This window comes from Hyperolius riggenbachi, chromosome 2, assembly GCF_040937935.1.
Source record: "Hyperolius riggenbachi isolate aHypRig1 chromosome 2, aHypRig1.pri, whole genome shotgun sequence".
Taxonomy (NCBI): domain Eukaryota; kingdom Metazoa; phylum Chordata; class Amphibia; order Anura; family Hyperoliidae; genus Hyperolius; species Hyperolius riggenbachi.
In genome coordinates this window covers 422,045,629-422,067,415 of record NC_090647.1, presented here as the reverse complement: position 1 = coordinate 422,067,415, position 21,787 = coordinate 422,045,629, and the positions used below count along the sequence as shown (strand labels likewise).

Genomic DNA, 21,787 nt, shown 5'->3' with positions numbered 1-21,787 from the left:
TGGTTAATTCTTGTGTCAACAAAATAAGGTTTTTTAAATAGAAAATTTACAGCATTTTATAATTTTGTTTATTGAGTTAACACACACAGGAAAAAAAGGAAAATGTGATATATTATGAATCAATATATAGGTCTGCTGGCTTCAATGGCTCACTGCTGAAGATGAACCGTTGCCCCAGTCTGAGTTCAAGAGCGCTCTGGATCAGGTTTTCATCCAGGATGCCTCTGTTCATTGCAGCAGTCATCTTTCCCTTTATTCTGACTTGTCTGCCAGTTCCTGCCACTGAAAAACTTCCCCAAAAGCAGGATGCTTCCACCACCATGCTTCACTGTAGGGATGGTACTGGCCTGGTAAAGAGCGGTGCCTAATTTCCTACAAATGTGACATCTGGCATCCACACCACAATCTTTGTTTCAGCAGACCAGAGATTTTTGTTCCTCATGGTCTGAGAGTCCTTCAGGTGCCTTTTGCAGACTCCAGGTGGGATGCCTGATTGGTGAATAGCTGCAGAGATGGTTGTCCTTCTGGAAGATTCTCCTCTCTTCTCAGAGAACCTCTGGAGCTCTGACAGAGTGATCATTGGGTTTTGGTCACCTTCCTGACTATGGCCCTTCTACCCCGATTGCTCAGTTTAGATGGCCGGAAAGTTCTAGGAAGAGTCCTGATGGTTTTGAACTTATGGATGATGGAGGTCACTGTACTCATTGGGACCTTCAAAGCAGAAGACATTTTTCTGTAACTTTCCCTAGATTTGTGCCTTGAGACAATCCTGTCTCAGAGGTCTACAGACAATTCCTTTGACTTCAAGTTTGGTTTTGTGCTTTGACATGAATTGTCAATTGTCAGACCTTATAAAGACAGGTGTGTTCCTTTCCAAATCATTTCCAATCAACTGAATTTACCACAGGTGGTAATAAGCTGAACAAAGAGGTCAGTGATTAGGGGAAACAGGGTGCACTTGTGCTCAATTTTGAGCTTCATGGCAAAGGCGGTGTCCATTTTCTTTCTCAATGTTTTTCTTATTATTTTATATAAATCTGTAACATCCCCTATGATGGCAGCTGCGGGTACGCAGGATACCTCTACAGCTGCCTTTGTTCTCGGTACTGAAGCCTCATCCGTTCTGCTGGCGTCTAGCATGCCAGGGATGGGACTGTCAGGTGCTCATAGGGTCGCTGTATCGTGCAGGCACGCGCGGAGACAGGACCTTTATGCTGGAAGAAGGCGCGTCAGCTGACCTGCTGGTCGGCTGACATCAGGAGAGACTCACAGTGCCCGGATTGGTTGATTGGCAGGGGCGTGGCTGTGGGCTCTCCTTGCTGCTTCATAAGCCTTCTCCGCTCACTTGCAAACTGTCTGCTGTTGCGAATACGTCAGTGTTAGCGCTCAGACCTTAGACTAGTTCCGGTGTGTTTTGATCTAAGAGGAAACCAGGGATTTCACACAAGACTAGGATTATTGCCTTATTGTATTATTGATATTCTGTGTACGACTCTAGCTTATCTCTGACTCTGATTCTGCTCAACGTTTCTGTGCTTCTACCCATCTGATCTAGTTGCCAAACCTCTGCCTGAATCATTCCTATTCTCTTGCCTTCTGATTTTGTACTGTACCTGCCTCTCTGTTGCTGAACGTTGCCTGTCTGACCCTTCTACTCTCCAGTGAGCCCTTGTCACTGGAGAGGTGCTCTGATAGTACCCACCAGCTCCTCTGGTGAGGTCTAGCTAAACTATCTAGTTATTATCACTGATAGTACTCACCAGCTCCTCTGGTGAGGTCTACCTATACTATCTTATTACTGTTGTTGATATACTCACCAGCTCCTCTGGTGAGGGCAAGTTTAACTGTCCAGTTACTGTTACTTACAGCCCTCACCAGCACCTCTGGTGTGGGCTCCTTGCTACTCAGCCTCCATTGTGGCTAGAACCCTCCAGCTCCTCTGGTGGGGTCTAGCATAGGTGGTTTGCAGATAGTACCCACCAGCTCCTCTGGTGAGGTTTAGTCAAACTATCTGCCAATTCTCTGGTAGCTCTCTCCGGCTCCTCTGGTGAGATCTACTTTCTACTGTTACACCAAACACCATTGTCACTACAGCTCTGCCTTCTATACTTGCATTATTGGTGATACTGCAGATCACTACATAATCAGGTATAGAGTCTGTATTGTTGGTGATTCTGCAGATCACACAATAATCAGACGTCTGTGTCGCTACACCAATATGTTATACAATCGTTACAAAATCTCCCAAAACCTCCAGTAATTTTTTTTCATGTTCTCATTATGGGATGCTGTGTGTAGAATTATGTGAAAAAAAGTGAATTTAAATCATTTTGGAATAAGGTTATAACATGTGAATACTTTATGGGTGTGTGTGTGTGTGTGTGTGTGTGCGTGCGTGCGTGCGTGCGTGCGTGCGTGCGTGTGTGTGCAATTTAAATTAAAAAATGAGGAATAAAAAATTAAAAACAAAATAGATACTGCAATACTGCTGATCCTATTAAAATGAGTTTAAAGATAGGAAAAAATCCAATATCTTTAAGGTTGAACTGAGAATGCCTTTCTGGTTTCATACTAAATAAAATGTCAGAGAGAAATATCCTAACACATTTTTGTCATGCTGGAAAATGTTGTAAAATGTATAGTCTACAATTTCACAAGTTACTGTTCATGAAACCTGGCAAATGGGCAAATATGGTAAATAATTATAATGAAAAACACGGTATAAACCCTACATATATGAATACCATACTATTTAAATACCTTCAAAAGTTAGCTTTTTCTAGGTGTACAAATTAGATGCTCTAACGTGTATTTATGAATAGAGATGAGCTCCAATTTTAGCATCAAAATTAGTATTCTTTCCTGATTTAAAATTTTCAATATATACTTTTTTGCAAAAAATAAGAACTTTCTTGAAAATGAGCATTCCCATACCCATAGACTTCAATGCATTTGAAGAAAAGGTGTACTCTCAGTGTATTTTTGGGAACATTTTCATTTGTGTGAAAATATAACTTTTTTGTGAACATGATGACCAAACAAAAATGGCCATATTCACACATAATTTTTAATGAATATTAACTTACAAAGGAAATGCACCAGAAGTATCAAGGATATTTACTCTTACTGAAAAAGGCAGAAGCTTCAAGATGCACTTCATTAAATTGTACCCAAGCCAAAGCTTGTGTACAAAATCACATACTTACCAAAGAGGAAAGCCTCTGGATCCTAATGAAGTTTTCCACGCCGGCCTTCGGCCCCCCTTCGCTGAGTGAGGACCCTCCACAGATTACCAACAAGAGCTTGTTGGTGGTCTGGTTGGATTTATGCTACTCTTTAAGCATGAGCAGGGCCACACCGGGCCAGCATGAGTTCAGCCACACCCGCTCAGTAAGACGGAGCCGCCTGTGCATGCATGTGCTCTATGCTACTGCGCAGGCGCGGTCGTGCTTGTGCCAGAAGAGATCCGCGATCAGCGGGATGGTCTCGGGCAGCGGTGGAGGACCTGAGGACAGCGAGGCCAGCTTCATTAGAATCCAGAGGATTAATTATCATGTCGCTGTCTGTGTTTCTGAACTCAAGCATTCTCTTTAAATAAAATAAATAATGACGCTGACAGTATGGAAATGATAAGGTCAGACTGGTCGACATGCCAAGAAGTTTTTCACTAGATCTAGTTGTTGCTGATGGACACAGGGCATCTCAGCTTACCATAAAATAATTGTATGTTGTGTTGGTGAAAACCGTTTGCATCCTTTTGAAAGCGTGGTGAGGTTTTGTTCTCTTGTACACAGCAGGTTGCAACATTTCTGAAGAGAGGGAGGATGCATCATAATGCCAATGACAAGCATATCTCCTTTTGCTTACATTCACAGGATCAGACTCCTCCCTTCCCTATGCAAACTTTTATTCTTGCATCACCTCTGATTCATTGCCTGGCTGCACACTATTTCAATTCCACTGGTCCGTATCCCCCACAGTACATAAGCGGAAGAAGCCACATTAATCGTACATCAAAACATCTATCCATGTAAGTTATGGAAAAGGAGATGTTTCAAGGTGCTGGCTTTTGATTCCCCCAAACCCTTTCAAAAACCTTATTTAGCAGCAATCACAGCAGTATGTATATTAATAGGAAGGCAGATAAACAGTAGATCTTAGTGTTGGCCAGTGTGGCCACACAAAAATTAATTTGATGGAGCAATGTCTAAGCAATATGTTATATTAATGCTCTCCAAGACAATCCGTGTAAACTTTCTTCCATCTATTTCATCCTCATGCTGCACAGTACAGTCTGTATATAGCAGAAACATGGAAGATTTAAATAATCTCACAAACTTTCTTTCAATTTTCTTCCCACCTTCCCATCCTTTGATACGGGGTCTATCTATAAAATGGACAGTATGTTGGTGTACTGGATCGCACTCTCGCTTTGCAGAGCTGTGTCCCTGTTTTGAATCTCAGCCAGGACACTATCTGTAAGGAGTTTATTGTATGTTCTCCCCGTGTCTGCTGGGGTTTCCCTTTGCTTTCCTGGCTCGAACAGATTGATTACCACTGAATGGATTGCTTTGGAGCAGGGGTGCACCTACAATTCATACTGCCCTATGGTGAAACTCCACTGGTTCCTCACGCAAAAGTCTGCACCAAGGCATTGGCTGAGCAACACCACACTGTATGTATTCTGGAGTAATAACTACAGAAATGAGAGAAATAAGCAGATCTAAATCTCTTGTCACACACTGGATGGACAGGTAAGTGAAGTTGAGCTATGGGGGAGATCAGGAATTGAGGGAATGAACAATATATAGAGCAGCAGAGGTGCAAGAGGACCATTGTATAAAGGGGGAAAGATAAGCCAACAAGTACAAGGGCTGATGTGCCACCCCCAAAAGGCATTGGATCTGATAGTAGTCTCAAAAGGTGGCCATACATCAGGCGACTTGGCGGCCGATCGACCATCCGATTCCATTATTATTATCAAATCGGATGAAAATCAGTGCCACCAAGTGCATGCCTGATCGACAATGCAACCGGATTTGGGCCAAAATTGGTCGCATGAATCGGTCGGACATGTTGCAAGATGTGTGCATTTATACATTACCTATCCTGTGTCACAGTACCCATCTGTTGTCCGAATCCACTGCTCTTCCATAGCCGCATGCATGGGTGCATACAACGCGTGTGTGTGTGACATCACATGCAACACCAGTCGCATGTATGCGGCTATGGAAGAGCGGCAGATTGGGAAGATGGATAGGCACTGCGACACAGGACAGATAATGTATACACGAACACAGCAGGCATGTGCATTCATACACTAGGGCACAGCTGCTAGGTGGCGCATGCAGTGGACTGATTTCCGAGAGATTTCATGCTGAAGTCGATCGGGAACCGGCCTACTTTGTATGGGCAGCTGACAGATCTCTCTCTAATCAGATTCAATCAGAGAGAGATAGTCTCTTGGTCGAATCTGCCCATCATCGCCTGATGTATGGCTACTTTAAGGCTATCCATACATGGAACTTTAAAACAAAAACATGGAGCGCTCCATAGTGCATTAACATAAAAACTTCTTTATTCCGCAATTTAAAAGTTATACTCACAAGATATGTGATAAAGATTCGCTTATCAGCGGCAAGCCCCTCCGCTTAACTCCCCAGCGGCTAAGACACTCACACTGTGGCCAGCAGCGCGGTCCGATGGTTTCCGTAGCTCGTCTCTAGGTGGGTGGGCGTGGCTTACTCTGGACGTGCTCTGACGAAGGCGCAGAGCGACGAAACGCGTAATGACGCTACAAGCACGTCCAGAGTACGCCACGCCCACCCCCTAGAGACGAGCTACGGAAACCATCAGACCGCGCTGCTGGCCACAGTGCGAATGTCTTAGCCGCCGGGGAGTTAAGCGGAGGGGCTTGCCGCTGATAAGCGAATCTTTATCACATATCTTGTGAGTATAACTTTTAACCACTTAACGACCGCCCCCAGCCGATGGGCGGCGGCAAAGTCCGGGCCCAAACGACCGCAATACGCCCATCGGCGGGGGCGGCTGCGGGAGTGGCTATGCGGCGATCGCGTCATTCGTGACGCGATCAGCCGCCGGGGCCTGGCTCCGCCCCCCATTCGCCGTAACCCGCCGGCCGTTCGGAAGCGCCGGCGGGTTACTGGCATCCGGATCGCCGCTGCAACAGTGTATAATAGGCTTTGTAATGTATACAAAGCCTATTATACTGGCTGCCTCCTGCCCTGGTGGTCCCAGTGTCCGAGGGACCACCAGGGCAGGCTGCAGCCACCCTAGTCTGCACCCAAGCACACTGATTTCCCCCCCCCTGCCCCCTGATCGCCCACAGCACCCCTCAGACCCCCCCCTGCCCACCCCCCAGACCACTGTTTGCACCCAGTCACCCTCCTAATCACCCATCAATCACTCCCTGTCACTATCTGTCAACGCTATTTTTTTTTTAAGTCCCTAATCTGCCCCCTACTCCCTCCTGATCACCCCCCCACCCCTCAGATTCTCCCCAGACCCCCCCCAGACCCCCCCCCCCGTGTACTGTATGCATCTATCCCCCCTGATCACCTGTCAATCACCTGTCAATCACCTGTCAATCACCCGTCAATCACCCCCTGTCACTGCCACCCATCAATCAGCCCCTGATCTGCCCCTTGCGGGCAATCTGATCACCCCCCCACACCAATAGATCGCCCGCAGATCCGACATCAGATCACCTCCCAAATCCATTGTTTACATCTATTCTCTCCTCTAAACACCCACTAATTACCCATCAATCACCCCCTATCACCACCTGTCACTGTTACCCATCAGATTAGACCCTAATCTGCCCCTTGCGGGCACCCAATCACCTGCCCACACGCTCAGATTGCCCTCAGACCCCCCCCTTATCAATTCGCCCGTGCAATATTTACATCTGTTATTCCGGGTAATAACCCACTGATCACCTGTCAATCACCCATCAATCACCCCCTGTCACTGCCACCCATCAATCACCCCCTGTCACTGCCACCCATCAATCAGCCCCTAACCTGCCCCTTGCGGGCAATCTGATCACCCACCCACACCAATAGATCGCCCGCAGATCCGACATCAGATCACCTCCCAAATCCATTGTTTACATCTATTCTCTCCTCTAAACACCCACTAATTACCCATCAATCACCCCCTATCACCACCTGTCACTGTTACCCATCAGATTAGACCCTAATCTGCCCCTTGCGGGCACCCAATCACCCGCCCACACGCTCAGATTGCCCTCAGACCCCCCCCCTTATCAATTTGCCCGTGCAATATTTACATCTGTTATTCCGGGTAATAACCCACTGATCACCTGTCAATCACCCATCAATCACCCCCTGTCACTGCCACCCATCAATCAGCCCCTAACCTGCCCCTTGCAGGCAATCTGATCACCCACCCACACCAATAGATCGCCCGCAGATCCGACATCAGATCACCTCCCAAATCCATTGTTTACATCTATTCTATCCTCTAAACACCCACTAATTACCCATCAATCACCCCCTATCACCACCTGTCACTGTTACCCATCAGATTAGACCCTAATCTGCCCCTTGCGGGCACCCAATCACCCGCCCACACCTCAGAACGCCCTCAGACCCCAGCCCTGATCACCTCGCCAGTGCATTGCTTGCATCTATTTCCCCCCTCTAATCACACCTTGAGACACCCATCAATCACCTCCTGTCACCCCCTAGCACACCTACCCATCAGATCAGGCCCTAATTTGCCCCGTGTGGGCTCCTGATCACTCGGCCAAACCCTCAGATCCCCCTCAGACCCCCTTCCGATCACCTCCACAGTGCATTGATTGCATCTATTTTCCCCTCTAACCGCCCCCTGAGACACCCATCAATCACCTCCTGTCACCCCCCTAGCACTCCTATCCATCAGATCAGGCCCAATACATCCTGTCATCTAAGAGGCCACCCTGCTTATGACCGATTCCACAAAATTTGCCCCCTCATAGACCACCTGTCATCAAAATTTGCAGATGCTTATACCCCTGAACAGTCATTTTGAGAAATTTGGTTTCCAGACTACTCACAGTTTTGGGCCCGTAAAATGCCAGGGCAGTATAGGAACCCCACAAGTGACCCCATTTTAGAAAGAAGACACCCCAAGGTATTCTGTTAGGTGTATGATGAGTTCATAGAATATTTTATTTTTTGTCAAAAGTTAGCGGAAATTGGATTGTTATTGTTTTTTTCACAAAGTGTCATTTTTCACTAACTTGTGAGAAAAAATAAAATCTTCTATGAACTCACCATACCCCTAACGGAATACCTTGGGGTGTCTTCTTTCTAAAATGGGGTCACTTGTGGGGTTCCTATACTGCCCTGGCATTTTAGGGGCCCTAAACCGTGAGGAGTAGTCTAGAATCCAAATGCCTCAAAATGACCTGTGAATAGGATGTTAGGCCCCTTAGCGCACCTAGGTTGCAAAAAAGTGTCACACATGTGGTATCGCCGTACTCAGAAGAAGTAGTATAATGTGTTTTGGGGTGTATTTTTATACATACCCATGCTGGGTGGGAGAAATCTCTCTGTAAATGGACAATTGTGTGTAAAAAAAATCAAATAATTGTCATTTACAGAGATATTTCTCCCACCCAGCATGGGTATGTGTAAAAATACACCCCAAAACACATTATACTACTTCTCCTGAGTACGGCGGTACCACATGTGTGGCACTTTTTTGCACCCTAAGTGCGCTAAGGGGCCCAAAGTCCAATGAGTACCTTTAGGATTTCACAGGTCATTTTGCCACATTTGGTTTCAAGACTACTCCTCACGGTTTAGGGCCCCTAAAATACCAGGGCAGTATAGGAACCCCACAAATGACTCCATTTTAGAAAGAAGACACCCCAAGGTATTCCGTTAGGAGAATGGCGAGTTCATAGAAGATTTTATTTTTTGTCACAAGTTAGCGGAAAATGACACTTTGTGAAAAAAAACAATTAAAATCAATTTCCGCTAACTTGTGACAAAAAAAAAAAATCTTCTATGAACTCACCATACATCTAACGGAATACCTTGGGGTGTCTTCTTTCTAAAATGGGGTAATTTGTGGGGTTCCTATACTGTCCTGGCATTTTAGGGGCCCTAAACCGTGAGGAGTAGTCTTGAAACGAAATTTCTCAAAATGACCTGTGAAATCCTAAAGGTACTCATTGGACTTTGGGCCCCTTAGCGCAGTTAGGGTGCAAAAAAGTGCCACACATGTGGTATCGCCGTACTCAGGAGAAGTAGTATAATGTGTTTTGGGGTGTATTTTTCCACATACCCATGCTGAGTGGGAGAAATATCTCTATAAATAGACAATTGTGTGTAAAAAAAATAAAAAAATTGTCATTTACGGAGATATTTCTCCCACCCAGCATGTGTATGTGTAAAAATACACCCCAAAACACATTATACTACTTTTCCTGAGTACGGCAATACCACATGTGTGGCACTTTTTTGCGGCCTAACTGCGCTAAGGGGCCCAAAGTCCAATGAGCATCTTTAGGCTTTACAGGGGTGCTTACAATTAGGCACCCCCCAAATGCCAGGACAGTAAACACACCCCACAAATGACCCCTTTCTGGAAAGTAGACACTTCAAGGTATTCAGAGAGGAGCATAGTGAGTCCGTGGCAGATTTCATTTTTTTTTGTCGCAAGTTAGAAGAAATGGAAACTTTTTTTTTTTTTTTTTTTTTGTCACAAACTGTCATTTTCCGCTAACTTGTGACAAAAAATAAAATCTTCTATGAACTCACCATGCCTCTCACTGAATACTTTGGGATGTCTTCTTTCCAAAATGGGGTCATTTGGGGGGTATTTGTACTATCCTGGAATTTTAGCCCCTCATGAAACATGACAGGTGCGCAGAAAAGTCAGAGATGCTTGAAAATGGGAAAATTCACTTTTGGCACCATAGTTTGTAAACGCTATAACTTTTACCCAATCCAATAAATATACACTGAATGTTTTTTTTTTTATCAAAGACATGTAGCAGAATAACTTTCGCGCTCAAATGTATAGGAAATTTTACTTTATTTGAAAAATGTCAGCACAGAAAGTTAAAAAAGTCATTTTTTTGACAAAATTCATGTCTTTTTTGATGAATATAATAAAAAGTAAAACTCGCAGCAGCAATCAAATAGCATCAAAAGAAAGCTGTATTAGTGACAAGAAAAGGAGGTAAAATTCATTTAGGTGGTAGGTTGTATGACCGAGCAATAAACCGTGAAAGCTGCAGTGGTCTGAATGGAGAAAAAGGCTCTGGTCCTTAAGGGGCGAAAAGACTGTGGTCCTGAAGTGGTTAAATTGCGGAATAAAGAAGTTTTTATGTTAATGCACTATGGAGCGCTCCATGTTTTTGTTTTAAAGTTGCACACACCCCTGAGAGCGGAGCTGAGCTGTGCATTGGAATATAAAGACAGCAAGGATTGGTGGAACTGTTTTGAGACCAAGATTCGAGCGCAGGGTTTTTTTGTGAATTTCTATCCATACATGGACTGATTTTGCCATCTTATCACTTTGATTAAATCTGCCGGTCATCTTCTATAGCACAGGTCCAAACCACAGGCCACTACTATGCAAAATGTATGTAATCTCACTGAATCTGTGTAAAGTACCCAACTTCAATGAAATCTTTCATAACCATGTAAAACACTGTAAGCATTTTCTACCATTACAGCATCTATTCCTCAATACACCTGCATAACCAACTTTAAACAGTTTGCATAATTAAAACAAAATGGTTGATCTGTCATATCACATTGTTTCAAATTTGTAAGAATGAAACAGATGTAAAATTAGAATACCCTGTAATCTGCATTGAATTAGTATGGCATTGACTAATTCTTACATAAATGGTGAAATTGCCCTTTTCCAGTTAGTATAAAGTATTTGTTTGCATGGATCTAATGTCAGCCCAGGCTAATTCCCCTGCTGACTGAGAAACAGTTATGTGATACACAAGGCAGAAAAAATTGTATGCCAAAGGTGAATTTGTTAACCCTTTAACTTGAGTGCGTGAATACATTAGGTTATCCAACTGCAGTTCTGGTGATAAGATATACTTTCAGTCTGGCACGATTGAGTAAACTACACAGATTAAAGCATTCTTCTGTATTTAAAAGATAACATATGCTCTACAGTATAATATAACTATAATATAACTATAAGTTGGTATTCTTCTTACAACAGAAGGTATTTGCAAAAATTCAGCTTTAAAGAGATTTAAATATGATATAGTGAATTGGTTGTGTACTATGAATAATTACTAGAAGATTAGCAGCAAAGAAAATATTCTCATACTTTTATTTTCAGGTATATAGTGTTTTTTCTAACATTGCATCATTCTATAATATGAGTCTCCAACGAAGGATCGGCACCACAAAAATTATTAATAGCTCAAATACTTTATTCAGCACATTAAAAGACCAGCAACGACAGTCCGCTGTTTCGGCATAAAGAGCCTTTTTCAAGTTGCCATATTGTCAGGTACTTGACAATATGGCAACTTGAAAAAGGCTCTTTATGCCGAAACAGCGGACTGTCGTTGCTGGTCTTTTAATGTGCTGAATAAAGTATTTGAGCTATTAATACTTTTTGTGGTGCCGATCCTTCGTTGAAGACTGGAATTGCAGCCCCGTGGTACAGGGGAGAGGATCTAGGCACGCAATTGAAAATTTGAGCCTATAGGTGGGTGCTCCCATGAACAGATTCTCATTCTATAATATGTGCAGATTACACAACACTCAGCATTCAAAATGAGTATTTCAGAGCACTCTGTGAAGTAATGACCTCTCCTCTACCAGAGGAAAAGTAAACAGTTCACTTACAGTTGAGATAATAAAAGTCAGATAACAGCCCTCTCCACGACTAACTTAGTCGGAGAGCTTAATGGCTTGTTTGCATAGAGATAACAACTGGAGTTTCTCAACTCTTCCTGTACTGGAAACAATTACACTGATGTATTTGATCTTAATGTTTTATTTCTTAGCTGTGCTACACATACAAATCATAATATCATCATTTTTTTTTTTCGCTTCAGTGTCTCTCTAAAACAGAAGGCAAATTTATATTTAGCTTCACTTTCAGGGGTGTAGCTAGAATTCATGGGGGCCCATATAAATGTTAAATTGAATCTTCCCCCCACCAAATAAAATTATTAAGTACCTTTGTGCCCCAGGTAGATTAGTATAGGTAGCTAGAGGTACCCCCCAGTATTCGGTAGCCCCCAGTATAGTCAGCCATAGTATAGGTAGCTAGCAATACCTCCATAGGTAGTAAGAGGACCCCACCATATAGGTAGCCAGACATAGCGCCCCCCCCCCCCAGTATTGGTTGTTGAGAGAGAGGGTGCTTTAGTGTCGGATACAAGGATGCTAGGAGGAAGGTAGATTAATGGTGGAGTTTGAACAAGTGACACTTCTCTCCAGCAGACCACTTGCTACTCTGCACTTCAGGGAGCCCGCTGTGGGTCTCCATGAGGCCCAATGCAGACCTCTTAAAATGCCTGCTAACTAGTTCACTGGGCCCTCCTTGGCTATGGGCCCCATAGCATCCACTATGGCTGCTATGGTAATGCTTAAACCACTTTTCACTTTTTAAGTAAGAGGCCATTTTGGTCTCATTACGCCCCTTTATATCCCCTAGTGGTTCTGGGTCACCATAAGCTGCCCAGGTATTTTATAGTACTGGTCCAAGCCTTATCTAATAGAGCCATATGCATCCCTATCACACTCTGATAAGGAGCAGAACGTGAGAATCAGCTGTAGGCATGTTGGATTGGTGTAGCTTTGTAAAGTTTATAAGCAATAGACAGACTATACACCAGCAGTTCTGCATGTGCATGCAGGTGCATAAAGAGATGATTTGCATGTTCAGCAATGACACATAACAGATCTTTACTGCTTGCTCAAAGCTAAATTAGGCCAAATATCTTCAGCTAGGAGCAGCTACATAACCTGCCCACAGTAACAATGTCACCATGTAATAAATGTCAGAATGTAAATCGGGGAGAGGAAAGATTTTACAATGAGCAAACACTGACTAAATCATTTATACATAATTATGGTAAAAAATGAAGCACTTTTTTTACTACATTATTTTCACTGGAGTTCCTCTTTAAATTGTAACATTCACAAAAAATATACAGTAATTGCACTGCACAGTTTTCATAAGTGATGGATCTATGTAGATTACACTAGCCAAAATAGAAAATATTCTATGTTGTGCACAAATCATAAATATAAATATGTCCCCATTTTTTAAGCTTTCAAATGTTGCTCTGCTTTTTCCAGTACTCTTTCTTGCAATGTCATCAAAGCCATATATTGGTGTTCAAAATTGAATATTCTCATTGCATGTAAATGCACAGCTGCACAAAACAGGCCCATTTGATTATTTTATGTTTTACTCAGTTTAAAGAGAATCTGTATTGTTAAAATCGCACAAAAGTAAACATACCAGTGTGTTAGGGGACATCTCCTATTACCCTCTGTCACAATTTCGCCGCTCCCCGCCGCATTAAAAGTAGTCAAAAACAGTTTTAAAAAGTTTGTTTATAAACAAACAAAATGGCCACCAAAACAGGAAGTAGATTGATGTACAGTATGTCCACACATAGAAAATACATCCATACACAAGCAGGCTGTATACAGCTTTCCTTTTGAATCTCAAAAGATCATTTGTGTGTTTACCTTCTGTCCCCTTCTTCTCTCATGCACTGAACATTACAGGCTTCCTGCAGGCAGCTTTGCCTGTGCCTGTGTTTGTAATTCCTCAGTATGTGTCAGCCAGCTACTTTCACAGCCTAACAGAGGAGGATTTTTATCCAGCTCTCTTCTATCACTGATAAGATAGCAGAGAAGCTGCTGGCTTATGTAAATAAAACACACACTGGAGTGTGCATAGAGGAACAGACCAGCACGGAAGAGTTGGCAGCCTTCCAGACACAGGCCGACAAGTCTGACAGGGGAAAGATACATTGATTTATTACAAAGACTGTGATAGTACAAAGTGCTGCAGTGAGCCAGAACAGATTAGAATAGGTTTAGGAACTTGTAGGATGGTAGAAAAAACGTTGTAATTTTTGTTACAGAGTCACTTTAAAGTGGACCTGAACTCTTGCATATGACAGAAGAAAGACATATAGAAATGCACCCTGTATGTATTTAACGAGTTTAGCATGTCTTATTCCCGCTCATCTTTGACTAATCACATGTTGTAATTTGATCTCTCAGCTGTATCAGCTGGCTGCCTTGGAAGAGCAGCTAATTTGTAAACACAGGATGTTAACCCTTTTTCTGCTTCCATGAAAGCAGGTAGTAGATACACTGCAGATTTACTGCAGGATTTGTATCAGCTGTAACAAAGAAACATTTTTCTTTAAAGGTTATTATGCTGTTGCCTATCTTTAAGAGCAGAGCGGAAGTTCTGAGTTCAGATATGCTTTAATTCCACTACTCAGAGTGATAGAATTTAACAATAATGTAGTATAAAAAGTGATATTTGAATTCACCTTCATTCTTTTTCCAGTACACTTTGACCTGAAGCTGATTATCCTGGTAGAATGGAGCTCCGATTTCCAGCATGTGAGCCACACTCTTTCTTTGCGGAGAAACCAAAGTATCAGTCTTCATTTTGCTGACTTTTGATACTTGATCCTCTGAAAATAATTAAATGATTTATTAGGAACAAAACAGCATATTTTATTAACTAAAATGCATATATTAATATTAATTTGGAATAAAAGGTTCAAAACCACACGGAAATCTTTGAACTCTAAACCCATAAATATACTAATAGAAAGTAAGTAAAAGGCTTTCTAGCTCGATACATTATACAGTTGTAAGTATCGGCATCTCCAAACACTAAGATCAACCATGATTAATTCATTTCCACGACATATAATTAACATCTTTTTTCTCTCTGATTTATTTTATTAGTGTTATCCCCTTTCCTTGCATCCAAACATGGCCGGTACACCATATAGATAAAGAAGATATATAACTTCTAAAAGTTATAATCCATATACTGTAAACAAAAATCCATACTCGAAAAAGTAAAGTAAAAAGACATGATGATTGGGAGGGAGAGGGGGGGGGGGGGGGTTAGTGTTCGGTAAAGGTAGGGAAAGGATCCTGTGAGGGTCAGGTAATAACAGTAGCATAGCCATACATTTACAGATATTCTACTAATGGTAAGCGTAGATACTAGAATATCAGTAAATGTATCAATATTGTACTAACCAGTAAATTCACACCCATTTTAACTTATAGCTTTTTTATTATTATTATTATTTTTATGAGTTTGTTTAGCACCATCATCTTCTGTGGTGCCGTCGCCAAACAATGGAAGAAACAAGGGTGCATAATATACAGACACTGGCACACATGACAATACAGACATTGGTGTATAATATAGTGGTGAACAATGTAAGTTACAGTGACAATTATTATATGGTAATTAACAAAACATACAGCATTTAACAAGAAACAAGAAGGAGAAATCCCTGCCCTCGTGCCTTTATAATCTAAAAATATAGGGAGGAAACAAGAGGTGTGAAAATACAGGTGGTTTTTGCTCAGGGTTGCTGTGTCCGTAAGCTTTATTCAAGAAAGGAGCACAGATTTCCAGAGGCTGAAAGCGGAATTTCCTAGGACGCTAGTCTGAAAATGTGTTTTGAAAGCTATTTCAAAAGAGGCCTTGGAGAGGAGAGGCCTGTGAGAAGTACTGTATATGTGAGTGGGAGGAGGTAATAGGTGAGTGGGCGGAGGTAATAATAAAGATAGCAGAAGCTCATGCGCAGAATGTAGGTAGCGGTTGGGATGGTACTTGGAGACTCGTGAGGAGAATGATTAACATCTCAATACATAATACTCCTCTCTCCTAGCCCCTTTGATGACTTTCTGTCAACCTGAAGGTACAATTCAAGCTTATAATTCAAGCTACTATGCTTTGCCTTCAATTCATTTTACTGCTTTTGTCTCACCTAGATTTCTGACCTTCTACATACTGTACATAATAAGCCACCCTGCTTTCAAGGCTTCTCTTCTGTTTTACTAATATTCCCTTCACTCATAATCAAATGTAATGTAATCTAATGCATGGCCGAAAGGTCTCGTTAGAGTAGACACCTTCTTGAAAATGGTAGTAGTGGTAAGGCTGCTTTCTAGGGAGCATTTACCTTGCTGCAACACTGTATGACCCATTTATCAAAAGTTTACCTGAAAAAAAAATGCTGTTATTTTTGTCCTAAGATTATGTAAATCAACCCTGATCATGATCACCACTTTACAAAGGTCCATCAAGATAACCACCTTGATAGCCATCTTGAAACCCAAAGGAAAGTGTGGAGAATAGAAGTTTTTATTTCAAACATATGTGTTCCATATGTGTATATATGAGTGAAGAACTAATGGTTTTACACTATTCTATCCAAGAGAATGGGGCTTCTGATTGCTACTCAAGGGGTTTTACAGTACTGGAGCCCTCCACTATTTAATGCCAGTTCTCCTGGGTTGTCCCCTTTTATAAGTCAACTGAATGGGCCAACAGAAAAGCTCAGCAGGTAGATAAAGAATTTAATTTCCCACCTGGGACTTATTTGAACTTTTCTGAGCAGTTCAATGTGATATATAAAAAAAAGAATAGAGAAGGAAGATGTACAGAGGAGATAAGCTTATTTTATATACACAGTGATACTTACTAGCAGAACTTGAGGGTCCAGAGGAAAAATAGAGGGAGACTTTTGTACTTTTTAAACGGACTTGTCCCCAGTATGTGATGGCTTGAATTTCAACCATATAATTACTGTTTGGCTGTAATCCCTCTAGAATCACAAAGTTTTGATTCTGAAAGTGGATACAAGAATTAAAATTATATCATCAACTATGGACATATTTTTTTACTACACATCATACACAGAACCCTGAAACCTTACCAGAAAGTTTTACTAGCAATACAAGAAATTAAATGACCTCTTCAGCCAATTAATGAGGTGCCTCAGACTCTATAAAAACATAATGATAAAAGCATTCTGCTTACAAGGTTTGCATGATTTAAATGATTATAACAGGTCTCCCTCTTACTAATGCTAATTGGGTAATTGGATGATTTATAAAATGGAGGTCACACATGAAGGGACACCTCTTTAGCCTGCCATATGTAAATTGAAGCTAGTTGCAGTCTTCCATTAGTGCTTCACAGGGGCAATAGCTGCACCATTGTAAGTTAATGCTACATGACTTACAAGACAATAGACCAGACTCCAGCATGTGTAGCAAGTCTAAAAATTGTAGTCAGTAAACATATTTTAGGGTTTGATTCACTGGCCAAGTCAATTAACACTCCCATGCAAATTCTTTCCCATAACTCATGCAGAAACCAACGCTATTCCTACAGCTAAGTTAAAAGTGTGGGGGCCTTCTTTACAAGTATAAAGTCTCTTGCATAGTCACATACACAGCGTAGAGGTCCCCCTTTTTAGTATGTGTCCTAACTCTGGCCCTGTAACATGCATAATACAAGCATGCAAGCATTTAGTGCATCAAGCCTATCTAGAGATTAGGAGAACATATCCTAACGTCCTCTCCTGGGACAGATAGTGCTTCAATTTGATGACTATTCGGTCAAGTAGACCCAAGTTGTTCAGATCGATCGAACGGCGAATTCGAACACCAATAAAGTAAATGGGGGAAAAATTTGGGTTTATTTTCTGGACTGTGTAGAGCTTCTACAAGCTCAAAATACATTTAAAAGACATGTGAAGACTCCTACAACTCTGCACAACACTGCATTAGCCAAGAAGAAAAGGAGTAGGAGATTTATGCTACTGGCAATGCTATTTTATGGGGCTGGCAAGGGAATATGCAAGAATAGAGGCAAAGGGACTTAAGGGAAGTTCTCCAGTTAAAAAAAAAGGCCAGATTTCACAGTTCCTTTATGCGATATGTTCCAAGTGATAATATATATATCGATAGATAGATATACAAGATTAGAAGCAGAGGGCCCCAAGTGGAGGCCTCTGTCTGTACCTATCTATCTGCAATGAAACAACAATTGAAGTCAGCAACACAGATGAGTTTTGTCACTAGCAAAGATCAGCTCACAAGTGCTGCTGGCAGCCAAGTCCTCTGCTTATATAGGGCTATGGCTGTCTGAGATGCTGTGGTGTCAGACAGCTAATTGGCTGCCTGCCACCACAATGGAGGAGAGGATTCTCCCTGTGATTGGCGGGTCCTATGCATTATGGGGGAGCCCGTCTGGGTCAATGAGCTTATCAAATATCACCTTTTTTGAAGGGTTGGCAAGTCGCATAAATCAAACAGCCACATTTGGGTAAAGGGAATTTGAACATCAGCACACATTTAACACCAATATAACCCATGTTTTGCTGCACTGCAAACACCTTAAAGAAGCTAACAACTGTACAATTACGAATGTTACTCTGTTTCACAAACCTGTCAAAATTGTGGAATTTTTAACTGACATTTTTCTACCTTCAGAAAAGGAATGTGCATGCTTAAATCCTTGCAAAATTAGCTCAAACATATAGCTATGAATCAGTAAGTATGTATACATGGTTGATATAAATAAATACCCCTTCTGTTGTCTTCCTACGTTTCTTCTTAGTTGGAACAACAGATTTGCCATGTGATGTCCAGCTCCAAAACACTTTATAGTGATGGACTGGAATGTCTGGTTCCTCAGGGAGATCCCATGTGATTCGTATGGTCATAGTGCCATCATTGTTCATTGTGGAGTTGACTATTCTGAGGTTTGTTGGTGCTAGTGGAGCTGATGGATCTAGAAAAAAAAATATTTGTAGGTTATATACATCTTCAACTTTTGTTTTTTTAAATCCAGAGCTAATTAGTAGTTGCTTATAAATGAAATATTCTCATTCTGTAGGGAAGATTTCAGTAAGCACGCCATTGTTTTTCTAAAGTTTGATATGCCAAAACTACTTGCACTATATACCCTACATGGGGGCCCAACCAAGCAAGTTATGTTAAAAGTCCTCCTTCAGTCAATAAAGCGTCAAATACATACAGTATATGAGGAAAATAAAAGTGCATAACCACATACAACCTGTTTATCATCCATAGATTATATAGTATCGTATTATATAGCACAGGTGTCAAACTCAAGGCCCTCTGACCTCTTTGCCATTTCAAGTGGCCCTTGAGATCTTCTAATGTGCATTATTGTAAACAGTAAAAGAATGACAGAACACTGCCTTCCCATCTAGAGGAGTACATTGGCAACAGTGTTATGGTTGAGGCATTGGCAATTTGAGCATGGGTGTATCAACAACCTATGGGACTTCCCTAGTGGAATTAGCATGGGGATCCAGGGATTCAACTATTACAGCTCACCCACCACCACCTTCTTTGTTGGCTAGTAAAACACACACGCACATACACACACACACCATCTCCCCACATAGAGTAGTGCAGCGGTGCATTGTAATATTTCCAGCTCCAGCGATGCATCACGTCTATTCTGCTGTTCTTGGTAGTGGCACGCTCTGTGTTTCCATACCTTCTTCTCCAGATCACATGACATGCCTCAGGAACAAGAGGTATGCAGCACAGAGCCTGTGGCTGTCAGAAAAATCATAGCAGACCCCCAGCAGCACTAGAGCAGGTACATATGAAACTACTCCAGAGCACTACTCTGCAAAAGGGGGAGTAGTATAAGTGGTCACTATAGTTACATCACTTAGTTTGAGAGGTGAAGCGAATTGCATCTCCAATACATACCCTTTGCATTTAGTTGTATTTGCATTTGTTACTTCCTAGTTTATAAAATATACCTGCCAATGCCAGTTTTCAGCCACACCTGTGGTCAACAAACACCCACAGCAGATCTGGAAGTACTCCGATGGTGACTTTTAAAAATAATGATGTTTGTACCTGGATTTGAAAGCATGTGCCAAAATAATTATTTTTACTTTTGGTCCATGCAATGACTAGTTGACCTACTGTAGCTATAAGGCAATACTGTCATCATTGCTATATGAACTTTATAAATAAAGTCCTAAATGTACATTTATCAACAATTATATCTGCTCCGTGAATCCTGTATGCTCATCTTATTTACCTATCACCTACTGCTTTATTCTTCACTAGGTGTGACTTAAGTTATTTTAGTCTGCAGTTGTGCTTTTTATGCGCAAGTTAAGCTGTCTTTTCAGTGGTGATTGCATCCATTCATGGAAATATATCTCTGCTCAATTTGATATATGTCACAATATAGCCACAGAAATGTATTTCACATGAGCCTCACTTTGTACAAAAATAGCAGGTCAAGTGGAGCGTCACTCAAAGTTTGAGAACAAAAGGCGACAGAACTTGAAAGCCTTTAACAAAATGAGGTCAGACATTCTTTTAACTTCTGTGTGCACCTGGATGTTTTTGCAGTACTAAATTAGCTATTTAATGCATTTCCACGCTCACTGCATTAGTCAAATAATCATCATAATACCGAGAATCCCCCGTCTTTGTTGCAGGTAATCTTCCATTATCACACTGAACCGAAAGGTAGTTCTTATTCATTGTATAACAGATGTTAAAAAAAGAAGAAAGATTCACAGTAAAATTAGATGACAAGAAAAGGCAATTATTCTGTCTAAGGTATGAATAGAATGTGTTAAACTGAGCATTCTATTTTTACCACATGACAACAAATTTCTGACGATAGTGTAAGCTCATTATAAACCAGCCAATATTATGTCATTGTGGCAATTATTCCCATATCTGTCTTTCGTTTCACACTGAACTGATTAGAAGAATTGTTGTAAGTCACTTTATCCCACTAAATAACTTTATTAAGGTCAAAGGTTAAGGTGCGTACACAAACACTACTGTAAGGAACGACGGGTCCGTCAGACCCTCCCGCTGGGCAGGCACTCTGCCGACAGTAGAGCGTGTGTACAGTCTGCCTGCAGACTATAGGGCTGTTTCTGAACGATCGGCTCAGCGGATCCTACAGCGCTGCCGACAGACTGTACACACGCTCTACTGTCGACAGAATGCCCGTTCAACGGGAGGGTCTGACGGACCCGTCGTTCCTTACAGTAGTGCTTGTGTACGCACCTTAAGTCTATCTATCTATCTATCTATCTATCTATCTATCTATCTATCTATCTATCTATCTATCTATCTATCTATCTATCTATCTACCTATCTAATCACAGTGCTGCATTACAGCAAGAACCGTAAGATGTTGTGATACACCATCATTTATAAACATTTTGGGCCTGATCTACCATTATCACCTAGCAGAAAAGTTGGAGAAAAAGTAAAATTTTCCATAAAATGCAATTTAACCCACCAGCAAGCTAGAAAATACTCAGAATACTGTTGATAGTACTTTTTCACCTACAGTACTTTTTGGTACATTTTTAGTTGCAAAGTGCTAAAAAGTTATTTGAAATAGAAGATGAAAAACTATCTCCTAGGAGAAAAAGTGAATTGGACTAGGCCCTTTATGTAACTACGCTGCACAATTGTCATTGCCTAGTACATGTAAAGGGGGTTTTGTTACCTCCCCCTCAAAAATTGCCAAAAATAGTAAAAAAAATAAATGCAAATCTTTTTTTTTTGAAAATTAGGTCCCTATATGTCTCTTAATGTTTTTTTTAAACACAACTACAATAACAAGCTTATCTCAGCATGCAAATAACAGAAAGCTTCCTATGTTACTTGTGGACAGCATGGTGGCGTAGTGGTTAGCGCTCCCACCT

General features: G+C 41.5%; 1 protein-coding gene across 1 annotated transcript in view; it reads right to left on the bottom strand.

Annotated features, from left to right (window-relative positions):
• The window catches only part of ANOS1 (anosmin 1), a 258,928-nt gene that overhangs the window by 56,182 nt on the left and 180,959 nt on the right, over positions 1 to 21,787 (bottom strand). Inside the window, exons 7-9 of the mRNA XM_068269910.1 lie at positions 18,638 to 18,843; positions 16,745 to 16,889; positions 14,555 to 14,701 (exon numbers count right to left, since the gene is read on the bottom strand). Of these exons, the coding sequence (XP_068126011.1) occupies positions 14,555 to 14,701; positions 16,745 to 16,889; positions 18,638 to 18,843 (498 nt within the window). The remainder of the gene's footprint in view (positions 1 to 14,554; positions 14,702 to 16,744; positions 16,890 to 18,637; positions 18,844 to 21,787) is intronic.